We start from the raw sequence: 26,354 nt of genomic DNA, 5'->3' as shown, positions 1-26,354 counted from the left end.
CATGGATAAGGAGGCATTAAAATTTTATCTCGAGACTATTTTTGCTTATCCTTCACACCAAACGACCCCAAGTGTAGTATTTATACTACTATGCTCAAGAAGACTAACTGGCTTACTACAAAAATACCCTTAATGAAGTAAGGGTTTTGTTTGGTTGTCTTCTCAAAGGATGATGGCTTGTCTTTAAAGAATAGCCTCTTTGCATAAATAGCCACCTTTCGGCCTTTAACCTCCTAAGCTTACAATTGTAGCCACATATCAACATTTGGGCTTCTTTAAGAGGCAAGCTTTGGGCCTTGGACTTTTTGGCTCTTGAGCTCCTCTTCCATGCTATCTCCCATAGCTTGAAGGCACTCCAATCATTGTCTTCAAGTGCTTTTATAGCTTCATTCTCCATGAACATGGCTTCTAAAGCTTGAAAGTCCTTGGCTCGGCTTCTAGTATAAGTCCTTGGAGAAGTTTGAGAAATTGAGCCTGTAACACCCCGAAATTTTTAAACTAACACTTGAATTTTCGATTGACCATATCTTGATAGTAAGGGTAAATTTTACTTCGCACTTCCTAAACGTGAATTTGACGATATTTGGAACTCATTTGAAGTGTTATGGTGTAATTATGTAAACTACTCCTACTATTATTATCTTAAGTAAATTAAAAAATGAAATAGATATTTAATATTTTGGATAGCCACCCTTTCATATTTATCCAAACATAAAAGTTGGGCAGCCACCTTTTTTTTCAATCCTTATCCAAGGAATATATAATAGGCTCATATCTCTCCACCTCCTCAAAATTTCGTTTTCTCTAGAAAAAGGAGGCCCCAAAACTCCTCTCCTCTCATCAAATTCTCCCACTAAAACACCAACAAGACTTGTTTTGGTTGAGCCACAAGCTACTCCACACTTTTGAGGTAAGTTTACCAAACCCATTTTTGAACTGGATAGTTGTTAGTATTTGCAGCATATCTCCTTGTATAAAATTTCGTTTTAAGTGATCCAAGATGATTTGGAAAGCTATTTCATAGATCTACAACATTTGTTCAGGCTCCAAAACCTAGTTTTTCTTATATTTACTCAAAAAGGGGTGACGAAATATAGGGCGAGTCTTCGCATTCTGGCTTTTTTACAAACCCTCCATGTACTACTGCTAGTATTTTGAGCATATATTTTTGTATGAAATTGATATTGGGGTGATTTAAATTTCTCTGAAACCCCAATACATATATCTACAACTTTCATTAAGACCACAAAATATATTTTTGCCGTTTACCCCTTTGAAACTGAGCCACAATACAAGACAGTAGTACTGTCCAGAATTTCTATTTTGATAGTTTAGGGTGATTTTCACTGATATCATGTTAGTTTCGACATGTTGAAAACATTGAACTTAACTAGACATTTGATTATGTATTTAAGGTATATATATACTCTTGTACAAGCTAAGGAAAATTGGCTAAGGAAGTCGATATTTATTTGATCGTTGCTTTGGGCATTTATAACTTCTTGATGTTTGTTTGAGCTATAGAAGCACTGAAGCTCCAAGGTTTGCACCTAAACTTGAACTTTTTGTTCAATTTATTTTGTTTGAGATATTGTGAGAAGCTTGAATTTTGGTGAATTAGTATCTACTTTAAATTATCGTCATATTAATTTTGTTGCTACTTTAATAGTTTACTTGCTTTGTTGGTTGAAAAAGAATATCTTGAGACACTTCAATATGATAACATTATCATTGAGGGTATAATTTTGTAATTGAGTTATGAGTATGTTAAAATCACATTGGTGTTATGTGAAGTAGTTTTGTAAGACGACTTAATTCGCCCACATATACGGATTGCTTGAGCATTATTGCATTCTTGTCGGGACATTGTCCTTCTTGTGATAGTGACTTTGTCACTTATAATGACATATCTCATGGTATTGTTCGGATCTTGCCCATCTTGACTTTGGATTTACATTTCATCTTGACGATGGACTTTTGTCCATTTTCGAGTATGAGTGAAAAAGGCACTTTCAACATGGCCCTTGATTCTCTTGATTATTGGGGGACGACCCTTCTTGATTTCGGATCTTGCCCATCTTGACCTTGGATTTACATTTTGTCTTGATAGTGGACTTTTGTCCATTCTCGAGTATGAGTGGAAAGCCACTTTCAACATGGCTTATGATTCTCTTTATTATTGAGTGACGACCCTTCTTGATTTGGGCTTCGGTCCTTCTTGTTATTTGATTATGCTTGATGTGATGAGACGTATGTGTTGGGTGAAATTAAATAACTGAATGACTTTCTCGAATTAGTTTGGGAAGCTTTCTTGACACTAGAGATATGAATATTGTTATTTAGAACTACTTCTTGGGTTGATAGTTGATTCTCTTGGATATCGTATATAGCTTACTTTGATAAGTCTATTACTTGGATTTAGTTCTTGGACTCATTTTTGATACGTAGCTCACTATTAAATTAACTAATTGAATGATGTTTCATGAACTAGCTTCGAAAGCATTCTTGACACTTGGTATTTGAACTATTAGTATCTTGGACTATCTTATGGTTTGGTGGTTCTCTTGAAATGTCATACATTGATGATAAATCGGATAAGCTTATGTCTTGAATTTACTTCTTGCACTCATAGTTGATACATAGCTCACTATTCAATTAACTAATCGGTGGACCTTTTTGAATTAGCTTTGGAAAGCTTCTTGACATTTGAGATTTTGAATATTGATATATTGAACTATTTTATTATTTGATATTTGATTCTCTTGAAATAATTGTACCTTCATTTAAATACTTGATGATGATTTTGATATGCTCATTTCTAGAATTTATTTTTGTACTCCTTACATAGCATACTTTTTTATATGAATTATTAGTTAAGTTTATATGCCATGATGTCTCGAGGGAGACTTATGGAGACTCTTTATGTTTAGCGATAGTTTGTTACTATCGCAGATGATGTCTCGAGGGAGACTTATGGATGACTATTTGAAGTAGACTCTTTGGAAGCTTAGATGAAGATCACATTTGCATTAGCATGTTCATTTTGTATACTTTTGGGGACTTGTACGTGATACATGTGATACACTTAGATATGCACTTTTGAATGAAATTTGGGTTATGATACTAATATTTTGTAACTTGATTTTGCTGAATGATTTGACTATTTTGGGAGTGTCCATGCCCAAGTCTTGTAATATTTTAAATTAAGTACTTATGTTGAACTTGGGAAACTTAACTAGTTTGTATTTGAGATTGGGAGTTGAATGTCATGCTTGGTATGAGCCTTGGATGTTGTAGCATGAAAGATATTTCTCTACTATGTGTTTGATGAATTCTAAAGTGTTGATTTAACTCAAAATAGGTGTTGTCCATTTTTATTATTGGATATTTCTAAATAGGTGTTGATTTAACTCAAAATAGGTGTTGATTTAACTAAAGTGTTTTATGATTGCGAATATCTTATTAAATAAATTTCTTCTGAACATTGTAAGTATGAAGTTTGTTTGTTTCGTAAGTGGCATCAAAGGGGGTGCTACAAGTTTTGGTATCTCGATATCATATCACTTCTACAAGACTTTGGCAAATACTCTTTTGACACTTTTATTGTTCAAAATATGAAGAATAAAAAAATATGAAAAACGATAAGAATAAAAATTGATCCCACTATGTTGTGGTACTATAAAACAATGTTAAACAAAGACAAAAAGTATAATTTAGATCACACGAGGGGCCAAAAATCAATCAAGATGAGACTCAGATCTAAGTCTACTAAGATTAAGTATTCAATAAGAGAAATTTAAAATCACATGAGAGGAAAGATATATGGTACTTTGTAACTTTTTATCCAAGATCGTTGGAATACCTTGTAGCTTACAAGTTAGTTACTACTTGTGATGCTAGAACTAATTTAATTTCAATAGGAGTAGCATAATAGATTTGAGAGTTGAGACTTTAGGTGTTAATTATGTTATCGGATTGTAGTTGTTTTTCATCATCCCGAAACCAAGACAGAAATATTAATATTTTATTATATTGAAATTTAATATATAGAATATATTGTACACATATAAACTTATTCGGTATGGTTCGATATTTTTTTGGATTATTTTTATAAAATTAAAACCAACCTAATTATTCGGTACGATTATAAATTTATATAAAAATTGTCGGTTTTATTAAACAAAACCTAAAAATTAATCCGGTACGGTATGATTCGGTCGGTTAAGTCAGTTTTTGAAAACTATTCACTCTTAGTGTCTGGTTTACAATTTAGAAAGCCGCATAACTAATATATGTACAAGTTATGAGGAAATCTATGCATTATTTTATACGGGATAGATGATTGAATAACTAGTACATGAATAACTAAACCCTGCAATAATACATAGATTCCCTCGTAACTAAGCCATGTATTAGTTATTCCATCTTATATGCATAATAATTACATAAATTCCTTATAACGTATACACGTACATTAGTTTTGCGTTTCTAAATCAATCAAACACCGTATGAATTTTATACATGAATAACTTACCTCCTAACTAGCTATCAAATGTGATACTCCCTCGTCTCATTTTATATGAAGTTGTTTGACTTGACACGAGAAATAAAGAAAGAATTTTAAAACTTATGGTCTCAAGCAAACCATAAAAATTGTTTGTCAGAAAATCATTTTATTAAAGGTAAAAATATAACTTTAAAGTTGAATTTTTACTAAATATAAAAATGTGTAATCTTTTTTTGGGAGCCACTAAAAAGTAAAAACTACTAGTATCATATAAGGAAATACTCACTCTGTTTCAATTTATCTAAACCCATTTTCTTATTAATCAATGTAAAAAAATGACCTCTTCTATATTTGAAAATAATTGCATAAGATTTATAGCCACACAAAATATATGTGACTCATTTTACACCACAAATTTAAAAGTCTTTTCTATTTTCTTAAATTTCGTGCCTAATTAAATGGGTTCACATAAATTGAAATGGAGTCGCTACCAACCAACCCCTTAAATCAAGAGCCAAAATGACTAAAATACCCTAATTTAAACCCCTTCGTCTCTTTCAGTTTCCCTCTAGGGTTTAAGAAAAGCCCGTTTTCCTGACTAGGGTTTAACAACGCATCTCGTTTTTGAGCCACTCTCTGCTACTGTCTTCGTCGATTCTTACATCACCTCTTCATCCCTTTCTACGAAGAACTTCCTACACTCTCTGCAATCAATCACTTTCATTCCCTGTATTCTCACTTTACAACCATGAATTACAGGTTCCAGAACCTTCTCGGAGCCCCTTATAGAGGCGGCAACGCTTTAGTCGTAAACAACAATCTCCTCATCTCCCCAGTCGGTAACCGTGTTTCCGTAACAGACCTCGTCAAATCAGAAACAATTACATTACCATCACAGTCCTCATCCAATCTCCGCCGTATCGCTGCCTCTCCTGACGGCGTATTCCTTCTCGCTATCGACGATAACAACCGTTGCCAATTCATTAACCTACGCCGCCGCGCTGTGCTTCATCGGATTACGTTTAAGCATCCTGTTGCGGCTGCTAAGTTTAGCCCTAATGGACAGTTCATTGCTGTTGCCGCTGGTAAGCTCCAATTATCACATCACAATAATTAGGACATGACATCGACCCTGTTCGGATTGTCTTATTTTAGGTGCTTTTAATCCAAAATAGCTTTAAGCAGTTTTGTAGCGCTTGAGTAAGATAGAAAATTTCTTATAAGAACTATTTTTGAGACAAGAAAATAACGAAAATGAACACTTGATATTGAGCCTGTTTGGATTGTCTTATTTTGGGTGCTTTTAAGCAGTTTTGTAGTGCTTGAGTAAGATAGAAAATTGCTTATAAGCACTTATTTTTAAGACAAAAAATAACAGAAGTGAACTCATTGCTGTTGCCGCTGGTAAATACTATTCCGTCCCTCCCGATTTATCTGATACTTTTTGCTTTTCGAGAGTTAATTTGACTAAACTTTGAAGCTAAATTGGATTAGATTAACTTAAGATTTTAAGATTAAAATTTATATATTTGAATTTGAGCTCATTGATGTTGCCGCAGGTAAGCTCCAATTATCACATCGCGAGAATTAACACAATTGGGAAAATTATGCTCTATGTTTATTTTTGAAAATATTTACACCATGTAGCCTATAGTTTGAGTTTGTTACCCGATTTAGCTCATATTTTGTATAAACACCTTTTACACACTTTATACAAGGTTGATACATTATGTGATACTACTCCCTCTGTCCCAATTTATGTGATACTTTTCACTTTTCAAATAGTCAATTTGACTAAACTTTGAAGCTAAATTGGATTATATTATTAATTCACTAGTGTATTTTAAGATTAAAATTTATATATTTGAAAACTACATGAGAATTGCTATAAGTTGCAACTTTTCTCATATTGGTGAAAAAATACATTCAATCTTGACCCTAATGGACTGCTCATTGCCGTTGCCACCAGTAAGCTCCAATTATCATATTAACAAAACTTAACACTTGACGTTGTTCCACTAATTGTTCTCAGCAGAGCTATTGAAATCATGAGACGTAACAAAAAGGGGAAATTACGCTCTATGTTACCGCCTACTGGGAGAAAATATATACGTTTGTGTCCCATATTTTGAGTTTGTTACCCGGTTTAGCCCAAATTTTGTATAAGCACCTTTTATACACTATTATACATTTTTATACAAGGTTGATACATCATATATTATGCTTTCCCCAGGTATAATGTTGTATAATATGCATATTGGGCGTGGCGTAATATTTCATGTTGGGCTCTATGTTGCTTGGACTCTCCAAAAATGATGCCGCACCCGTGTCGGATCCTTCAAAAATGCACTACTTTTGGAGGATCCAACACGCACCCATGTCCATTTTTGAAGAGTCCGAGTAACATAGGTTGGGCTATATATTTGAAAAATTCCCCAAAAAAAATAAAAAAATTGTTGAGGAATTTCCTTGACCCTTATGTCCCCTTTGCTCTCACGGTAATAAGACAATGGTTCCAACACATTACACATTGGTTCTGCATCCCATTTCTCTGCAAAATAGTTTCATCTAAATGCCAATATAATTAGTTCAAGGAGCCGTTTGGACATAGTTTTTTTACTTTTCAGAACATTGAACTAATTTTTTGTTAGCTTTTGACTATGAGTTAACTGGTTGTGAAAAATCTTTGTCCACTCATAAAACTTCTTTTCAAGTGCAATGTATGTCCAGACTCGACTTCTACTTCCAAACATGGTTTGTCAACTTCAACTTGGAAAACTATTTTTTTTTTTCAAATTTCAACCAAATCTACGTCCAGACGCTTATGAAGTTTCAATGAGATTCTTGAATTTCCAATGTTGACTTACCTAATCTCTCCAACAGCATTTATTGATAATTGTAAATTTTTTGCAGGTAAGCTCCTGCAAATTTGGCGTTCGCCTGGTTTCAGGAAAGAATTCTTTCCGTTTGAGTTGATCAGGACATTCACAGACTGTAATGATAGAATTACGTCACTTGATTGGAGTCCGGATTCTGATTATGTGCTAGCGGGGTCTAAAGACCTAACTGCGAGCCTTTTTTATTTGAAAAAATCACTTAAGTATAACAAGCCGTTTCTGTTTTTAGGCCATAGGGATGTGATTGTAGGTGCTTTCTTTGGAACTGATAAGAAAACTAATAAGGTTTGTAGAGTTTATACCGTATCTAGAGATGGCGCCATTTTTAGTTGGGGATACAGTGCAATGGATGGAAATTTTGATGAACCCGCAGGGGTTGCTTCAGAGCCAGAATCACCAGGTACACCAGAGCAAGCACAAGGGAACAATGCAGAAGGTGATAGTGATAGCAGGGTCAAAAAAAGAAAGAATTTTGATGGAAAAGATGGTACATTGGACCCGGAAGATAGGTTTCAGTTGCATAAACTGAAATGGGAGTTGATAAAGAAAGACTTTTTCATGCAAGCACCAGCAAAGTTAACAGCTTGTGATTATCATAGGGGTCTTGATATGGCAGTAGTTGGTTTTTCTAATGGTGTTTTTGGTCTTTATCAAATGCCAGATTTTGTGTGCATTCACTTGTTGTCTATCTCGAGAGAGAAGATAACTACTGCTGTTTTTAATGATCTTGGGAATTGGTTGACATTCGGATGTGCAAGGCTTGGACAGTTGCTTGTATGGGAATGGAAATCAGAGAGTTACATACTGAAGCAACAGGGACACTATTTTGATGTAAACTGCCTTGCATATTCACCAGATTCTCAGCTCTTGGCCACAGGAGCAGATGACAACAAAATTAAGGTAAGAGGATTTAGATTTGCTTTTATGTTAACTAGTTTATGCGAGTTGAGGAAAAGTTTTCAGAATTAGTAATCACGACCAGTGAGGCAAAACTTGAAGTTTGCGTCTAATTCAGTTTGCTAGGGAAGCCATCGTTTTAAGCTCGTTTAGAGTTCAATGCATCAAATTACTGAAGCGATCGTTTCTTGCAGGTTAAATTTAAATTGTTTATTCCAGAGGACTTTGTATGTATTGTAGATTGTTGCATGACTCCTTTTCCACCTAACGATTCCCACTTTTTATTCAAAAAGAAGTTCCTACTTCTCCAGTTCTCTGCACCTTCAGTTTCAGGTAACTTTGGTATTCACTAATTCATTGTCTATGTTTTGCAGGTTTGGACTGTTTCATCTGGCTTCTGCATTGTAACATTCTCTGAGCACACAAATGCAGTTACTGCACTTCATTTCATGCCTGGCAATCACTGTCTCTTAAGTGCCTCTTTGGATGGGACAGTTCGCGCGTGGGATCTCTTCAGATATAGAAACTTTAGGACTTTTACTACCCCTACATCTAAGCAGTTTGTTTCTTTGGCATCTGATCAGAGTGGTGAAGTGATATGTGCTGGAACCCTAGACTCATTTGAGGTACTGCAGTTCTGATTGAATTTTGACCATATCTTGAACCATCATTGGTTGTTATAGATAATACTATTAGTTTCTGTATTGTTGTTGATACAAATATACCATCTTTGCTTTTCTTCATAGATTTTTGTCTGGTCAATGAAGACGGGCAGATTGCTAGACGTTCTTAGCGGTCATGAGGGTCCTGTTCACGGGCTAATGTTTTCTCCGACTAATGTGAGTATTTATCTAATCTTAAGATTCCTTTTATTATTTATGTCAGGTTATCTCCCTATTGTCAATCCTCTACACTGGCATTGGCAGTATTTTGCTAATGCACCATAAATAAATATAGTCCAATAATTTTGTAGAGCTTGGTTAACTTTTTCTGGTTTTCCATAGGCTACTTTGGCTTCCTCGTCATGGGACAAAACTGTTCGCTTGTGGGATGTTTTTGAAGGAAAAGGAGCAGTTGAAACATTTCCTCACACTCATGATGTCCTCACAGTTGTTTATCGTCCTGATGGCAAGCAGCTGGCATGTAGCACCCTGGATGGACATATTCATTTCTGGGATCCAATTGAGGGTCTGTTGATGTACACAATTGAAGGCCGCAGGGATATTGCAGGTGGACGTCTCATGTCTGATCGTCGTTCAGCAGCTAACTCGACGTCTGGGAAGTGCTTCACAAGCTTGTGTTATTCTGCTGATGGAAGCTATATATTAGCTGGTGGAAATAGTAAATATATTTGTATGTACGATGTTGCCGATCAGGTTTGTGGCTTCTTTCAATATACATATTATTGCTTAGGGAAGCTGGTATTACATGTAATGTATGCTCTTGGTGTATGACTATCTTAACTAGTAATGCTTTTATGTGACACCCAAAAAAATTATTGGGTGTAAAATGTGCTCAAATTCAAATACGTTGATTTGGTAGTGAGTTAGTGTGTTCTTCATCTCGTAAGTAGGTTCGTTTTACTTTGAGCTTGAACTCAAAAGTTTGTAAATTCTTTGATTATATGGGGCATGTATACTTGGTGTTTTTTAGTAAAATCTACCCTAGTTTGCTGACCTCCTGTAATTTTCCATGTCTCCCTGCTGCAGCTAGATTACAAAAGGTAGATAATTCCCCTATGAATCATTTTGGTATTGCTCCGAAATAATGAATAAGAGTACATGGGGATAGTTCTTTATATTTTTTTCTGGTCATTGAAAACTGGCAGACTGACCGAGATAAGCCCAATTGAAGAAAATGCATGCAGGGTCTTTAAAACATGTTCTCTCTGCAATGCCCCAAATAATGGTCCAGTGTACATGGGGCTATTTCCTTATCTCTTTTCTTTTAAAAAAGAGGCAGACTCCTCAAAATAAAGAAGAGGCAGACTGTCTAGTTTAAGAAGGCAGAATGTTACTGATCTTCTTCCCAGGACAAATTCTGGGGTTTGTAATTGTTTGATGGACTCGTGAATGAGTTTTTCAAGGACCCTGACCAACTTGAAACATTTCTTAGCTGTCGTCAGATTTAGCTTATTGTATAATTAAGAGTAATGGCCTCACTCGAAATAGTCTGTTTGTTATTTGAAATAATCTTTGGAACTTCATAAATTAGGATGATATAATGCAACAATATTTCTACAGATCTGTACTCAAAAATCAATTAGGTCCCTGAAATCATAAAGCTTGTGAATCATCACAATGTTCTGGTTGTTCATATTTTGTGTACAACTAATTTCCTTTCCCTTATTAAAAAAATGTAGTTTCCTTTCATTGATTAGAGATGGATGGAATGTTTCCTTATAAATTTCATTGATTGGTCCCGCTGTTCTCTTGCTGATTTGAGATTTTTGTGCCATGAAGCTGTAAAAGTTATTTTTTGCTTTAGACTGTTGTTTCTTGACCCAAATAAATAACCTATTACCTTGCAGGTGTTGCTGCGTCGCTTCCAGATAACCCACAATCTTTCCTTGGATGGGGTGCTGGACATTTTGAACTCTAAAAACATGACAGAGAGTGGTCCGCTCAATCTAATTGATGATGAAAATAGTGATACAGAAGAAGGCGTTGATAAGCAAGTGAGAAATAAATTGGCATATGACTTGCCCGGGTCAATGCCCAATCATGGAAGACCAGTTATTCGAACAAAATGCCTGAGAATTGCCCCAACTGGCAGGAGTTGGGCAGCTGCAACTACAGAAGGAGTCTTGATTTATTCTATGGATGAGTCTTTTATCTTCGACCCCACTGATCTAGACATTGATGTTACTCCAGAAGTAAGTCCTTGTTTAAAATAAAGTTCTGAAACCATCATTACATGGTTATGGAATGAGATTGAAGGAAATAAAGTTCAGATTTCTTGTATCTTGACTTTCCCAAATTTAAATACATCATGGCATCAGTGCATAGACACATTTCCATTACACTTATGTATGTACTTTGCTTTACAGGCTGTTGATGCAGCACTAAAGGAAAATCAGACTAGTCGAGCATTGATTCTCAGCCTACGCTTGAATGAAGATAGTTTGATTAAGAAGTGCATTACTGGTGTCAGTCCTGCAGATATACCAGCAGTAGCATCCTCAGTCCCTGTTAAATATATTCAGAGATTAGTTGAGGCATTAGCATATCTGCTGGAGAACTGCCCGTATTTGGAGTTCATTCTCAGATGGTGTCAGGTTTCCTATCAAATACGAACTCCTCTAGCTCTTTCTTACCTTGACTAGTGTTATACGCATTTGTCAGTTTTTAATCCTTTTGCATGTCTTGTAGGAACTTTGCAAAATCCATGGCCATTCTATTCAGCAAAATTCCAGAAAGTTGCTTCCTGCTCTAAAATCCTTGCAGAAGTCAATTACCAGGTTGCATCAAGATTTGGCTGATACATGTAACTCTAATGAATATTTGCTTCGATATTTGTGCTCTGCAAGTGATGCTAAGTGACAGTTCTTTTGGCATTGTTGGCTCTTTGGTAAGCTCTTTCTCGGATTTTTGCTTTTGTTTGTCAACTAGTATAGGACTGTTTGACATTTGTTTTTATGAGATACCATAGCTTTAGAAACTTAAATCCTGAGATGCTCACTAGTTTCAGGATATTTCAATAGCTAGCTTACATATGATTATTTTTGCCTCCGTTCCAGTTATTTGGCCAATCTCGATGCTTCCTGAATCTCTGTTGGTTTGAAACCATTGCGAACATGTTCTTGCGACCACTGCAGGATTAATATGGAAGTTTGGTTGTAACAATTTCATCATGCGTCCAAGAGTTGAGCGACACACTTATGAAGACAACTGATTCCGCACAGTCATCTTATACTGCTGACAGATGTATGTACTTGAGACAGTAATTGGGGCTAGCAATTCTTCAGCACTCATTAGCTATTGCAAAACCAAGCTTCAGACAATGAGATTACTAACGGTGAATAATTCATTGGACCTAGATGGTAAGAGCATTGCTTCTGTTTATGTCTTAAAAAGACGGTCTCTGTTATTACCGGCTTGCCAAAGCAGGCTACTATTTACATGTCATTTTAGGTTTTGGTTAGAAATGGAAGTTTTGGGCTTGTATTTGTATGTCATTTTTGGCTTTGGTTTAGATATGGAAGTTCTTGTTTCAAGTATAGGATGTGGAATGAGTCATTGTATCCTTGAATAGGACAGTTTTGAAATGCCTAATCCAATTCGTATTCATTCTCTCGTTAATAGTAATCTTATTTCTTTAAGGCAAATGACATCTATAATTCGTTCTCTTTTGTGAAGGACAATCTGAAATGTTGATTCCAAATTTGGGGTCCATAACTCATCACTGCTATTTTTATTGGAAACAAATGACTGAATCATCGAAATTGAAGCCTAAGGGTCATCGAAGGCCAGATGATGGGATACAAAGATGTAGCTCTAGAATACATGAATCACAGTCTATATATACTGATATATATAAGTTTCAGCTAAACTGTGATCTTCTATGTTCTTTAAAATTTGGACGGTACAAAATCCAAGGCAATTTTTAGTTGACATAGGGACCATCATGATGAAATTCTCACTAGGAAAAAAAATGTAGTAATAAATAGATTCAATATCAAAGAAAACAAACAATTAAATTTAACAAAAACTGCAGCACAGAATTGGAGTATATAATTTAGTTGATATCAAAATTTCGGACCCATTTTGATTGAAAAAATATATTGCGTATGTCATAGACATGGTAATTTTATCAAAAACTATTAAATTTTTAACCAATATTTTTCCAAAAGATAAGTGCTCCCATATAATGATTGGCAATCATTACTTTAAACTAAGAAACTTTGACACTCATTTAACTCTAGTTCATCATAATTCATAACTGCTCCATGGAGATCTTTTTCCTCAAAACAGCATTTGGTCATACATCAATTTCTTGATTTTTAAAAAAAATATAATTTTGACTAGATTTTCACGTAACTTTTCTTTCACACACAAAATTTTAATTTTTTCATAAATGCATGTCTACATAAAATTTCAATTTTTAATTCCACTTTTTTTTAAAATTTTTTTTTTAGTTGAAATAATATTTCTTTTAAAATTTTACATTTTTTTTTATGTCCAAATGCCTTTATACAATAAATTATTTTGAGTTCGATCCCAAACGTTATTTTCTTCTGCCCTTTTTCTCACGTCCCCTTTTTTCTCCTCTAGCGACATATTACAGCCTTTACCCCAACAAGACAAGTACCAAAATGCGTAAAACAGCCTAGATTTAATCCCCTGTAATCGAAACCATCAGAACTTTCTACATTTTCCACCAAAACACGATACAGACACAGCTCCTCGAAGTTTCTCGAACAATCTAAATCACACCGAAACTCCTCTTCTCCCCTTTATATCAACAATCTCCACCATCAATTCTCAATAGATTCAAATCTAGCCGTTCAAACCTTACATTTTTGGTTCAGGCATTTTCACAAACAGTTTGCAAACAAATGGAAGAAGACGGTGCCGTTACACTCTACAGTGGCAGCGCCACCATTACTGATACAAAGAAAAATCCGTTCTCAATCAAAGTAGGAATTGCTCAAATGCTACGTGGCGGTGCCATTGCTGACGTCACCACCGTCAATCAAGCAAAGATTTCTGAGTCAGCAGGCGCTTGTTGTATCGTAGTTTCGGATCCTAAAGGACCCGGAATCTCGCGAATGCCCGACCCGACTCTAATTAAAGAGATCAAACAGGGAGTTTCAATTCCTGTAATGGCGAAGACACGTGTCGGTCATTTTGTTGAAGCACAGATCCTTGAAGCTATTGGTGTTGATTATATAGATGAGAATGAGGTATTAGCCCTAGCTGATGAGGATAATTTCGTCAATAAACATAATTTTAGGGCGCCATTTGTATGTGGATGTAGAGATCTTGGAGAAGCTTTGAGAAGAGTTAGAGAAGGTGCTGCTATGATTAGGACACAAGGGGATCTATCAGGTATGTTGGAAAAATATTTCAAAGTTGTAGGAATCAAAATTGGTTATGATTTGATATTTTGATTCGCGTATAGTTAAGATTTATAGTCAAATTCATATAGAAATAATTTTTCCTGTTTTGAGGTAAAGTAAGTTTCATACTCCCTCCGTCCCAATTTAAAGGCTCGTTTGGTTGGGGAACAAGTTATTCAGGATTAATTATTCTGGGATTAGTTATCTTGGGATGTTTTTCCACTTTCATTGTGGGATAAAAATGACACTAAAATCTCAGGGTTAGTTATCTTGAGATTTTATCTAATCTCATCCCAAATTTTATCCCGAAATCAATTATCCCTCATAATCCCTCGTACCAAACGAGCAGTAAGTGTTTTGGTTTGAGTAGGCTTAGAGTTTAAGAAATAGCGAGATTTTTGGATCTTGTGGTCCTAAATTAAAAATGTGTTTAATGTACTAAATGTTTTTTGAATCTTGTGGTTTTAAACTTGTCAGGTATGATATTTGAATTGTCAGCTTACTAAACATATAATGAGGCACTCTTTTGGGACAGACCAAAGAGTAAGACACTTAAATTGGGATGGAGGGAGTATTATAAATAGAACTGCTGCTAGCTATTTTCATATAGTAGAGAGAGTTTAGGAGATTGTAGAGAGCATTTAGAGTGACCATTGAGTTTCTGAATAACATATTTCCTTCAGGTACTGGTGATATTGTTGAGACAGTTCGGAATGTGAGGAAAGTGATGGGAGGTATTAGAATTCTCTCAAACATGGATGATGATGAGGTTTTCACTTTCTCAAAAAAGATTGGTGCACCTTATGATATTGTTGCACAAACGAAGCAGATGGGTAGGCTTCCGGTAGTTCATTTTGCATCTGGTGGAATCGTTACCCCTGCAGATGCGGCGCTTATGATGCAGCTGGGTTGTGATGGTGTATTTATCGGATCGGATATATTCAATTGCTCTGATCCTTATAAAAAAGTTAGGGCAATTGTGCAGGCTGTTAGGAACTATAACGATCCCCATATTTTGGCTGCGGCGAGTAGTGGTTTGGAGGAAGCAATGGGTGGTCTAAATCTGAACGAAAACAGGGTCGAGCAATTTGTTAATGCAGAGACTTACTGATGATACCAAGCTGGCAAGCTTAGTCTGTTCTTTGTGTGTTGTTGATCATAGTATTATGTATTTTTGCAGTCGAGTATTTGTGAACAACGTTTATCTTTTCTTGGTTTACTTTTTGCAATAACATGATGATGGGTTAGCACTCCGTATGTTGTGGCGCCAAAAGAAAAATTTGTATGGGTAACTTGTACTCTAAACTTAAGTACTTGAGTAAATAAAAGTGTGATGCTAATTGAGCATATCTACAAACAACTTCATATTTTGGAGAATGAATCACTACGTGGGTATAATCCTCCTAATGTCCAATATCTTCAAGGGAAAGGTAAGCTGCAAATCCATACTTACGGCAGAGCTCATATTGAGCTGAACTTGTAATTTGGTGGTGGCCAAAACGCAAGGCGTAAAAGAACTAAAAAATTGTCCAGATAATCTAGCAGAATTTTAACCAATTGTTAAACGGGTGTTGGCACTGTATTAGCGCAGTGATTCATTTGAGCGGCACAAGTACAGATAACAAAATAGAGCGGCAGAACTTTTGAACTAATACTTGTTTAACAACCGGAGAAAGTTCTGCTAAATTATCTAGACAACATTTTGGTTCTTTTAGGTCTTGTTTTGGCTACCACCAAAAAGTTACCAGTTACAAGTTCCACTAAAAAATATGTTATCCGCCGTAAGCATGGGTTTGCAACCTACCTTTCCCTTGAAGAGATTGATTATATTATACCCGCGTAGTGATTCATTATCCAAAACATGAAGTTGTTCATAGGTTTCAATTAACATCACGCTTCTATTTACGTAAGTATTTAAGTTAAGAGCTCAAGTTACATCTACATGAAATGTCTTTGGCTGTTACATTGTGAAGGCACGTTGATCTATTTGTTTTCAGTTATGCTTTACATGTTTATAGCTGTGTGTAATCTTATATATATATATATATATATATATATATATATATATATATAAAAGCAGTACATCGGCCTACTAACGTAGCGCAACATAAATGTATGGTTTTTATTTATCTTTTTTCTCATAATTTTGGCCTTTTAATCCATTTTAACTTCTATTAATTAATTAGTTCAAAAAAAAAAAAAAAAGAAAAACCAGACATACATTTCGGCATATTTTTGTGATGTTTCCATACGCTGCCTTTTCAAAACAATAGTGTCAAAAATTTGCCTCTGTCTCTCACTTCATTATTACTCCCTCCGGATCAAAAAAAAAAAATTCACTTAATCATTTGCACATTTCTTAAGAAAATATTGACTCTTAGATAAAAATAGTAATTTAACTAAACTATCCCTAATTAAATAGTCATTGAGATTTAATCATATAACACTTAATAGGGAAAAATATGAAAAAATAAGATTAATTCTTTTCTGATTTGCTAAGTGATTTTTTTTTTTATTCAAGAAAAAGAAGGATAAGTGGACTCTTTTTTGTTCCGGAGGAAGTACTAAATAAACCCAGAGGCTACACCTCGTTCTTGTCGCCGTTCCTTTCTCCAATTAATATCCTTGGTATTTCTTACCTCTATAATGATCTGTTTCAATATACGTACAGTTGCTTTGCCTTTCTGATTTTACACTGTCATTTTTTTTTTTTTTTGCATTACTGAGATATTAATATAGAGTTTCTTCCCCTTTATTTATCCTTATTATTAATTTACTTTTTGAATTTTAACAGTACTCTAGCTTCTATTTTGGGGTATGCTTTAGTGTCTTTTAAAATTTTCTCTATTTTGCATATATGATGATGTCACTTAATTATTGTTTGCCCTCTTTAAATTTTTATAATTATTATAGGAAAGATCGGAAAGTTAACCGAGGAAAAAAAAAGGCATTTATCATAAGAATGACAATTTTACAAACGAGATTCGAGGAGGAAAACTGAGAATTTAATTGGTGCGGAGAGGAAAGTAAATGTTCTATTAATATGTTTTCTCCATTATTTTTAGAGAAATTTTCAACTGTAAAAACAGAAATCTTTATTATCTTTTACCTCAATGTTTTTGCTTTTTATTCCTTTTATTTGAACCCACTTATTTCCTATGATTAGCATTGTTGAAGATGATACATACCTTCACATAATTCCCCCAAAAATCACCCAACTCTTTAATTAAAGAGATAATGTATTCATTCAAAATTCTCTTATAAATCCATCTAATTTCCTTATTCTATGTTACTTTATCATTAATTACTTTTATTTTATCTCACTTTCTTTTAATTTTGTGAATAAATCATATACAATTGTGGGCAATTGAAAAGTGACGTGGCACCCATAAGACATTTAAAGCAAGTGTTTTTTTCTTTTATTTTTTTTTTAATTTTTTTTAATTTTATAGGGGGCAGGGGAAGGAGAAATGGGGAGAGAGAGAGAGAGAGAGAGAGAGAGAGAGACTCTCACCAACAAGCGTGAAAGTTCGAGGTCAACTAAGCTACTAGATCACTACCATTTAAAGCAAGCTTATGTTTGATAACCTTGAATTATAGTTCAAAAGAAACGTTGGAATCTCCACACATATATGTATTCCTTAGTAGTTTTTTTTTCTTTTTTTTTTCATTCAATTAATTTGAATATTGGTGCTTAGGTTTCATTCTTTTTTCTGAATTTCATTTTCTTATGTTTATGGGGACGGAATCTTAGAAGATGAAAGTGTATGAGAAATGGTTGAATGTATTTTGAAGGATGGTAGAGATAAGAAGATCAATGGAAGATTTAAGGAGAATGAAGAAAGATATATATTGAATGTTGTTGTAGTATTACAGCTTATTGGAAAATAGATTTAATTTTCATTGTTACATGTTCGTCTCAATTGGAAGTGTTTATCAAACAAAAGTGTATATAAATTTTTTTGTGCTTATTTCTCTTTTGTTGCTAGCTTTTTGTGTAGTTCTCTCCTTTCTGTTAATCTAAGGCTTATGCTTATTACCGCTTAGTTCAATTTTCATGCATAGTAGGATTGTATTATGCATTTTCTTTATTGAAAAAATTATTTAAGCTAAATGTAGGGATTAATTTCAAAATTTTAATAAGATTTTAACTACCGCGCGAAGCGCGAGTCAATTTGTTAGTGATGAATATAGAGACAACAAATGACAAAATTCAATACAGTCAATTCTTGCATTTGGATAGCAGTTTTTTTTTTTTAAAGAGTTCATTAGTCCTGTTTTATAGTAATGTATTAGTCTGCATTAGTCATTCTTTGATAAATGATCACTTACGAGTCAAATTCAATAGAACTTGATCAATCCTATTTTCTATCCGAAAGTCATTCGATGTGAATGTTACATGAAGAACATAAGTCAGATGACGGAATGGGAGATGTAGAAGATCATAACATGAATGATTCGGCATATTTGGATTCATATATATATCCACCTTCCTATATGTTTTTTCAAAACTGACCAAGTAATGTGAGCAGTACAAAGTTCATGATGCAGAATTCTGTTTGGTTCATCGATCATTGTCATTGTGACTGCAAAGGAGCCTCAGGGCAGTTTCATAGGCAGTGAATATAGCCCCATTCACTAGAAATGCTCTGCCAACTGTAGTTCCCACACCTCGCCAGAGCACACTGTGTCCCTCTTCTCTCACACTTCGCCTGAAACAATCAACAATACCACGATATTTTGCAGATTTAGACTGTGATTGAGCTTGGAGTCTTGTCTTAACAACATCTAAGGGATAACAGCTTATCCAGCTAACAGCTCCTGCAAGACCACCCGCTGCGAGCATTGTTTGGAAGCTCTCTTGACCGTTCTTGCGACAACCAGGGTGAAGTTTCTCCTTAGTGTATTCGTATACCCAGAAATATAGACCGTGAGAGTGTGCATCTCTGAGGACAGTAACGGTCAGTCCACGATAGATTCCTATCCAACCTTCCTGTCTGAATATTCTTCTTGTGACATCAATTGGACCATGGAGACTAGTTGTTTGATTGCTGCATTGCTTGGTTTTGCTTTGCAATTGAAGTTGGATTTTCACTAATTCTACAGGGCTGATAATTAGGCTCTGAATTGCTCCTGCTGCAGTGCCACCCAAAGCTACTCCTTTATATGAGGGTGGGTCGCTTGCTGGGATATTTTTGTCAAATGTTCGCGATAGCATTGCATAGATCTGAAATACCATGGCATTCTACAAGAGGGAGAAGAGCAATTTATTCATGCTGTAAGAACGAAAATTGAAACTCGATTGATTCAGATTTTGCCAGATTTGAAATCAAATTTATTCTTGCATAAGGAGAGACATCGGAGAGCTAGCTTCGGGTAGAAAATGTGTCAGAGATTCAGCAAAAACTTAGAGACTGTTTATAGAAGGAAAAATATTATTAAATATGACTATATAAGAATAATTGAATCCAGATAAAACCTCTGGACATAATCAATAATCTAGAGTCTAACGATATGTTCTTTTTATTATCGCAAATTACTTTTTGTTATTTTTGGGTCAGTACTCCATGTCTGAGGTTTGCAATTGTTACCAACTCTTTACGGAATCTCAAAACAAATGGATATATATTAGACCAGCTATATTCAATTAATGCACCCAACTACTAGCTGGTAAAATTTATTTAGCTGGTAAAATTTATTACTTTTATATTGTCTTTCTTTATTCTATTTCATCTTTTGTAGTTTGATTTCTCACTCAAATTCAATAATAATATTCTAAAATCTATTTTAGTTCAAACAAAATTTAAACTTTTTATAAATTGAATTTTGGTACTCTGTTTCATTGTTTTTAGTTACAACATGCAACTATACTCGTTGAAACTATATATAGCTTGTAGTTTATTTTAGTTTAATTAATTTTTATATTATTTTTGTTTTGTTTAAAACATTTTGGTATTGTCTTTCGTTCATAAATAACATTGATAATTATAAATGATTTTGTTTAATTACATAGAGCTATTAAATTTTAAATTCTTGTTGAAGTAATTTTTTTATGTTAGATAGATTTGTTTAATAATGAATGTAATTTTTATTTTATTTTTGTGATTCTTTTCAAAAATTATTTTTCAACTTTGTTAAATGAAAAAGGGTGGAGTTTAAATTAACTTTATTTTTATGTTGCATTACTAACAAAAAAGAACAAATAAAACAAATCGGGCAAATTCTATATATGACACGTTTACGTTATTAGTTATCACCATTGATCCTATTCATTAATTGACTTTATATAAAATCGCAGGGAGTATTTGATTTTTTATTATGCTTTGGTAGAAAATGTTGAGAGATTTGTCAGCAAAAACTTAAAGACTTGTTCTTGGCTCTATGGCTGTAAAGAAAATCAGTATTAAAATGTGGACATATCAAAATCTAGAGTCTGACGCATATGTTCTATTATGGTCATTATATTTCCTTCAATTTTTTCCCTCTAGACGGCCATTCTGATGGTTTGCCTTGTTAAACACTCTCTGTGAATCTCAAAACAAGTGGTTATATATCTAGTAACTTAGCATAGGTTTCGTGCATGCCAAATTTGTTTGTCATCTGCGATAATGCACAGAGCATACACCTTTTTATCTCCTACATTATTCAATTATTTGTGGCCCGTGTTTCGGACCAATGACTAAAGGGCTGCTGATGGACGAAGTGAGGATGCAGGTCAATATAATAAAAATGACATTTGTATTGGCAACCAAAATCACTTCAAAGGTTCAAAGCATACTGAATTACTTATCATCTTGATAGTATTTTACCCTTCTCTTCCTTCTAAATTAGTAATACTCGTGGAAATTAACATAACAGCAAGGGTAACTAACGATTGCCACTTCCAAGGAAGTATACGTATTAGCACGGTGACGACTGGAGATTTGCAGAATAAATTATGGCAATACTCAAATTTATGTATCAAGAAATCCCTTTACTAGGATAAGCAAAATTCATATGGGGCTCTTCTCGTGTCTCTCTTTTTTTGTTAGGTGACAATTAGCTGGATTGATGATTTCAACCTCATAAATCATCACTTTTGACATGATAAATGAAAATCATGTCCATATTAAAAGGGGTAATTAGAACATGTTATGCGGGGTTTTAAGTTAGACGAGGAATAGTGTTTATTCATACAAATTTTACCCGCATTTCAAAATTTTTTCAGCGTAACCCCGAACCCGATGACTTTTTTGTCGCAGCAAATTTTAGAGAAGCATAAACTGACCTGAAAGGTGACGGAGGCTAGAGGTGCAGCCATGCCCCTGTAGAGAGACAAGAGACCTTCCGTGGCGACTACATGCCGGAAAACGTTGAAAGCAGAGCCACTCTTAGAATTTTGCTGGCGAACTCTAATGCTGTCGAGTGGATAACCAGAAACAAGACCAGCTATTCCTCCAAATCCACCAGCCACAAATTCCTTACCCCAACTACTCGCAAGAAATTCTGGCCAAAAATCCATTCCCCCTTCATTCCCCAATCAATAAAACATTTTTTCCTGCTTTAATTCTCCACCTCATTACCTATTCCTATTTTATATCTATTCAAGATGTGTTTTTTGCCAACTTTTGCCATAAAAAATGACCTGCTTAAATATCTGTGATATAAAAAATGACCAGCTCCAGCATTGCACCTTTTGTTTGGTAGTTAAAGAAAGGAGGAAGTATGCACGGCCTTGAATCTTGAAAATGTGCGATACTGCAAACTAATTTTTCTTTCTTTTATTGCCCATAGAAGCCAAGAATGCTATTTTATTGGGAGGGAACTAATGTAAGAAACGTCCAACCAAACCGTCCAACTACCTCTTTCCTGGGAGCCACCCATATGCCATGTGGACCAATCAAAAGTTAGCAGTTACCAACAGTATACTGGGCTGTCTCGGGTCATTTATCAGCCCAACTTTTTGAGGAGAAATTTTCACACAGTTTAGCAAATGACCTTTTTTTAAACAACTTCTGGACCTTTTGGATTACGTCTAAAAATCTCTTTTGAGCGAACTTAAAATAATATGAGAAAGTGTATTGACACAAATTGCAGCGTTGAAGTTCCAGATCAAGAGGGGACAGAAGAATACGTCTATCTACAGGAAAATATAAATCATATTTATGACATTAGGTATGATAACTAAACTATGATTTCTGAATTCTGTTACATCTGATATTTGAATCTTCATTTGCGTCCAAAATAGATGATATAAAATGAATTAAGTTGCTGAAGGCGTAAAACTTGTTTAGACACAATATAATCTTTAAAGACGCTAACAAGCTTGCTTACTTTCTTTTGTCAAACAACTCATACTTAATATAGACACTTGGGTGCAATTAAAATTTAGGCAGCACCTAATAATCAGTAATCCTCTGGAAGGAGGATAATGAGGAGGAAGATATGTAAGAGGTAAAGGAGGAATATCTTGAAAAAGTAAATTCAGATGAAGGAGACAAGCAATAGTATTTATTTTGTTTCATTAAGGAGATTACATATCACCTTTTGACAATTGACAATTTGAGTTGTACAAGTTCGTGATACATGAGATCCATACAACAACACAATTCATCTAGCTACCATATCCGAAATTGTTAGCCCATTTGCGGAACAATTTCCAAGTTCTTCATGAATTTCAGTCTCTGCTGCCATAGCCGTGTCAATGAAGAATGCTGGTTGCTTAGGAATGGGTAGTTGCAAGTTATCATTAGCGAGCATCATAACCACATTTGACATTGATGGCCTGTCATTAGGATTAGCTTGAACACAGAGTAATCCTACATGAATGCATCTCATTACCTCGTTCGTTGGTGTTGATTCATTTGACAACACTGGATCCGTTAGTTCTTCAAGGACTCTGCCTGCTTTCCACAATTCCCATGCCTGAGACAAATTTTAACATATCAATCAAGTACGAAATTTCCATGTTCAACTCAGCGATCATGCCAGGGCGGATCCAAAAGAATGTAAAGTTGACAGGTTGAACATTTAAAGTTTTTAGCACTGGACTCATTGCACTTTAGAATTATGGGTTCAGAATTTTAAAATTCGAGTAATTTTCGTATTGGGCTTAGTTGAACCCATTGAATAAACGCTACATCTGCCTCTTGATCATGCTATATTGATTTTTAATGAGAGGAGCTTACATAGCCGATGAGGTTCAGTGGTCGTTCTAAGTGATAGCAACTGTTGTTTCTCATGCCACTCAAAATCTCGAGTACTAGAACTCCAAAACTGAAAACGTCTGTCTTCGTCGACACAATGCCATTCATGGCATATTCCGGAGACATGTAGCCACTGAAAAGGAAGCAACTTAGGACATAAAAAACGCGACACAATGAATCACCATTGTTAGATATTAAGGACTTACTAGGTACCAACAATCCGCTCCGTGTTAGCTTCAAATTCTTGCCTCCCAAATATCCTGGCCAAACCAAAATCTGAGATTTTGGGGTTCATATTGTCATCTAGTAAGATATTGCTGGCTTTTAGATCTCTGTGAATCACCCTCAGCCTTGAATACTTGTGGAGATAAAGTAGTCCTTGAGCAACTCCTTCAATAATGTTCAAACGGGTATTCCATTTTAGTGAATCCTTTCTGCTAGGATCTGTTCAATGACAAATGGGAAGGGGGTATTAGTTATCAAACAAAATTAATTAAGCAAATTAGGCATGAAAAGAAATCCATACCAAATAGGAAGAAGTCTAGGCTTTTGTTCATCATGTATTCATAAACTAATATCTTCTCTTCCTCTTCAATGCAACATCCTAAAAGCCTAACAAGATTAGTGTGCTGGAGTTTAGCAATCAGCATAATTTCATTTTGGAACTCAACCAATCCTTGCCCTGAACTTCTTGAAAGTCTCTTTATGGCTATCTCTTGCCCGTCAAGCAACATCCCCTGAAATTTTGGCTACTTAGCAAATCTAAAAATCAGCTTTAGCTAAAAAGCTTTTAAACTTTTACCTTATAAACGGGTCCATAGCCTCCCTGTCCTAACTTATTGGCAGACGAGAAATTGTTTGTGGCCATGTCTATAGTTTCAAGGCTGAAAATTTGTATATCATGCCTGAACTTCTTGCTTATTCTAGCAGTCTTCTTTTTATTATACTGGCGAGAAATGGCCTTAGGACCTCCTTGCTCATATAACACTTTCTCCATTTCTCTGACTTTGCCTAGTTGGCAAATGCAAAATTGAAGATCAGAGACAATAAGTATATCATTGTGGACTAGTGCTAGGGTGAATGTATTGCTCACCTCTTGCTCTGAGTTTTCTTTGTATCAGACAGAATAAGGAGCAAACAAATGCAAATACCATTAGGGACACAGGTATCGTCAGCCATATCCACCATCTTCGCTTCCCATCTGTCAAAACCTGTTAAGTCAATGCTTCTGACAAAAATTCCCCATAATTTTTGAGAATACACTAGGATGCTATCATTAATTATCGGTACTCTAGAAATCCAAAAAATTTAGTAGCCTTCAAATCAAGATTCTGTATGGTATGGTTGCATTTGCACGAGCGCATTTTTGAAATGAAGATGACGCTCTCTGAAATTAAATTCTGCAGCATCATGATCGGAGAAAATTGCTTGGTTCTAGTACTAGTAAATTTTGAAATGATGAGCAAATGAGACTAAAGAAGATAGGTGATATTAGTGTTGTGCCCTCTCAAAACAATATATCTTGAGCTGGATAAAGTAATCATAAAATAAGTTGCAACATGTCTTTTGATGCAAGGATAAGAAACCGCAAGTTTTTCTAAGTCTGTAACTGTATTGAATAATTTTGGTCTCAATAATTACCTTTACTCATAAGAAAGAACACCTATGCCTAGACTGTTTTCTGCTGGCACAAAACTCGTGCTGTTCCCCCAAATTTGACAGCCAGTCCCATCGTCCCTATCGACTGAGGCATAGGCAACACACGAGCAATTATTCTCACACTTGGCCTTGCAATCTGAGAGGCTCAAGGTATAGTTCTCATCAAAGTTAAAGCTGTATCCATAGCTGTAAACTTGTCTAAGCTCAAACCAATATTTTTTAGCTGCCCTGCACTGGGGCAAGACCTGTTTCATGCAGCGAGCATTGGGATTCTCATTATTGCAATTATCAAACACATCATTTTTGTCAAAACCACTATCTATGTCAAAACTATTCTGTATTAATCAAGATGGACTCACGGTGTACCTACCATAAGAAATATCATCAGTGTTATTGAAGTATTTCTCTTCCTCGTTTGAGACATATTCTAGAGTAGAATCGTTGGTGAGCCATGGGCCACTCTTCCAATAGACGTTGCCCATCCACAAGATTATCAGCTGATTTGTACCATTAGGGTCAGTACTTAAGGTAAAAGACCCTGAGGCAGGTGATTGATCGTTTACCCATGAAGTCAAAGACCATGTATGCCCAGTTCTCAAGTTAATCCCAAGCTTCATTCCAGGCATAAGTGTGTCGGTTGGATAATCAAAGCTTTGCCATAGTGTTCGATTAGTGTTCAGTTCCCTCAGCACAAGATTACCATTATCGAGTAGTATAGTAGTTAAGTTAGTTGCTGTTCTTGTTGGAGTAGCACTAAGAAAAATTACATTTCCTTGATTATCAGAAATCAGTAATCTGCCCTCAGGATCAATCATAAGACTTCCAGATGAATCGGCTAAAGGAGAGTCCCTGTTAGCTATCCACAGAGCCTTTTCATCTTCTCTTCCATTATTATTAGAGTACATATTACTTGACAGAGTGTAAAATATACCCAAGTAATGATTTCTTGACTTGCCGGGACTGAAAAATTGCAGTTTGAAGAAGCCATTATCCGAGAACAACTGTTGGTTATCAGTTCGATTTTGTCCCTGCAAGATTGTGTCAGCAAGGTTTGCACGTAAAAAGTGACAGAATAACACAAGGATGAAAATGTTCAGAACTTTTTTGTAGGTGGCCATGTGAAGGAAAGAAAATATACAGGCTGCAGC

General features: G+C 35.1%; 3 protein-coding genes and 1 pseudogene across 3 annotated transcripts; 2 read left to right on the top strand and 2 right to left on the bottom strand.

Moving 5' to 3' along the window:
- Positions 1 to 5,073: 5,073 nt before the first annotated feature.
- LOC132055478 (periodic tryptophan protein 2) lies at positions 5,074 to 12,588 on the top strand. The gene is made up of 9 exons (XM_059447324.1): positions 5,074 to 5,592; positions 7,421 to 8,304; positions 8,676 to 8,927; positions 9,048 to 9,140; positions 9,306 to 9,677; positions 10,832 to 11,176; positions 11,351 to 11,578; positions 11,673 to 11,871; positions 12,041 to 12,588. The coding sequence occupies exons 1-8, from the start codon at positions 5,256 to 5,258 to the stop codon at positions 11,841 to 11,843; spliced, it is 2,682 nt and encodes an 893-aa protein (XP_059303307.1). The 5' UTR covers positions 5,074 to 5,255; the 3' UTR covers positions 11,844 to 11,871; positions 12,041 to 12,588.
- A 977-nt stretch (positions 12,589 to 13,565) lies between these two features.
- On the top strand, positions 13,566 to 15,722 carry LOC132055479 (pyridoxal 5'-phosphate synthase-like subunit PDX1.2). The gene is made up of 2 exons (XM_059447325.1): positions 13,566 to 14,351; positions 15,046 to 15,722. Exons 1-2 carry the CDS (start codon positions 13,859 to 13,861, stop codon positions 15,471 to 15,473), a joined length of 921 nt encoding a protein of 306 aa, XP_059303308.1. The 5' UTR covers positions 13,566 to 13,858; the 3' UTR covers positions 15,474 to 15,722.
- A 2,809-nt stretch (positions 15,723 to 18,531) lies between these two features.
- Positions 18,532 to 22,110, bottom strand: LOC132058090 (mitochondrial arginine transporter BAC2-like). Its single transcript, XM_059450655.1, has 2 exons — positions 21,630 to 22,110; positions 18,532 to 19,607 (listed from the first exon to the last, which is right to left on the bottom strand). Exons 1-2 carry the CDS (start codon positions 21,861 to 21,863, stop codon positions 18,927 to 18,929), a joined length of 915 nt encoding a protein of 304 aa, XP_059306638.1. The 5' UTR covers positions 21,864 to 22,110; the 3' UTR covers positions 18,532 to 18,926.
- A 720-nt stretch (positions 22,111 to 22,830) lies between these two features.
- LOC132055477 (G-type lectin S-receptor-like serine/threonine-protein kinase CES101) lies at positions 22,831 to 26,354 on the bottom strand (annotated as a pseudogene).

This window comes from Lycium ferocissimum, chromosome 5, assembly GCF_029784015.1.
Source record: "Lycium ferocissimum isolate CSIRO_LF1 chromosome 5, AGI_CSIRO_Lferr_CH_V1, whole genome shotgun sequence".
NCBI lineage: Eukaryota > Viridiplantae > Streptophyta > Magnoliopsida > Solanales > Solanaceae > Lycium > Lycium ferocissimum.
This window is presented reverse-complemented; position numbering and strand designations above follow the sequence as displayed.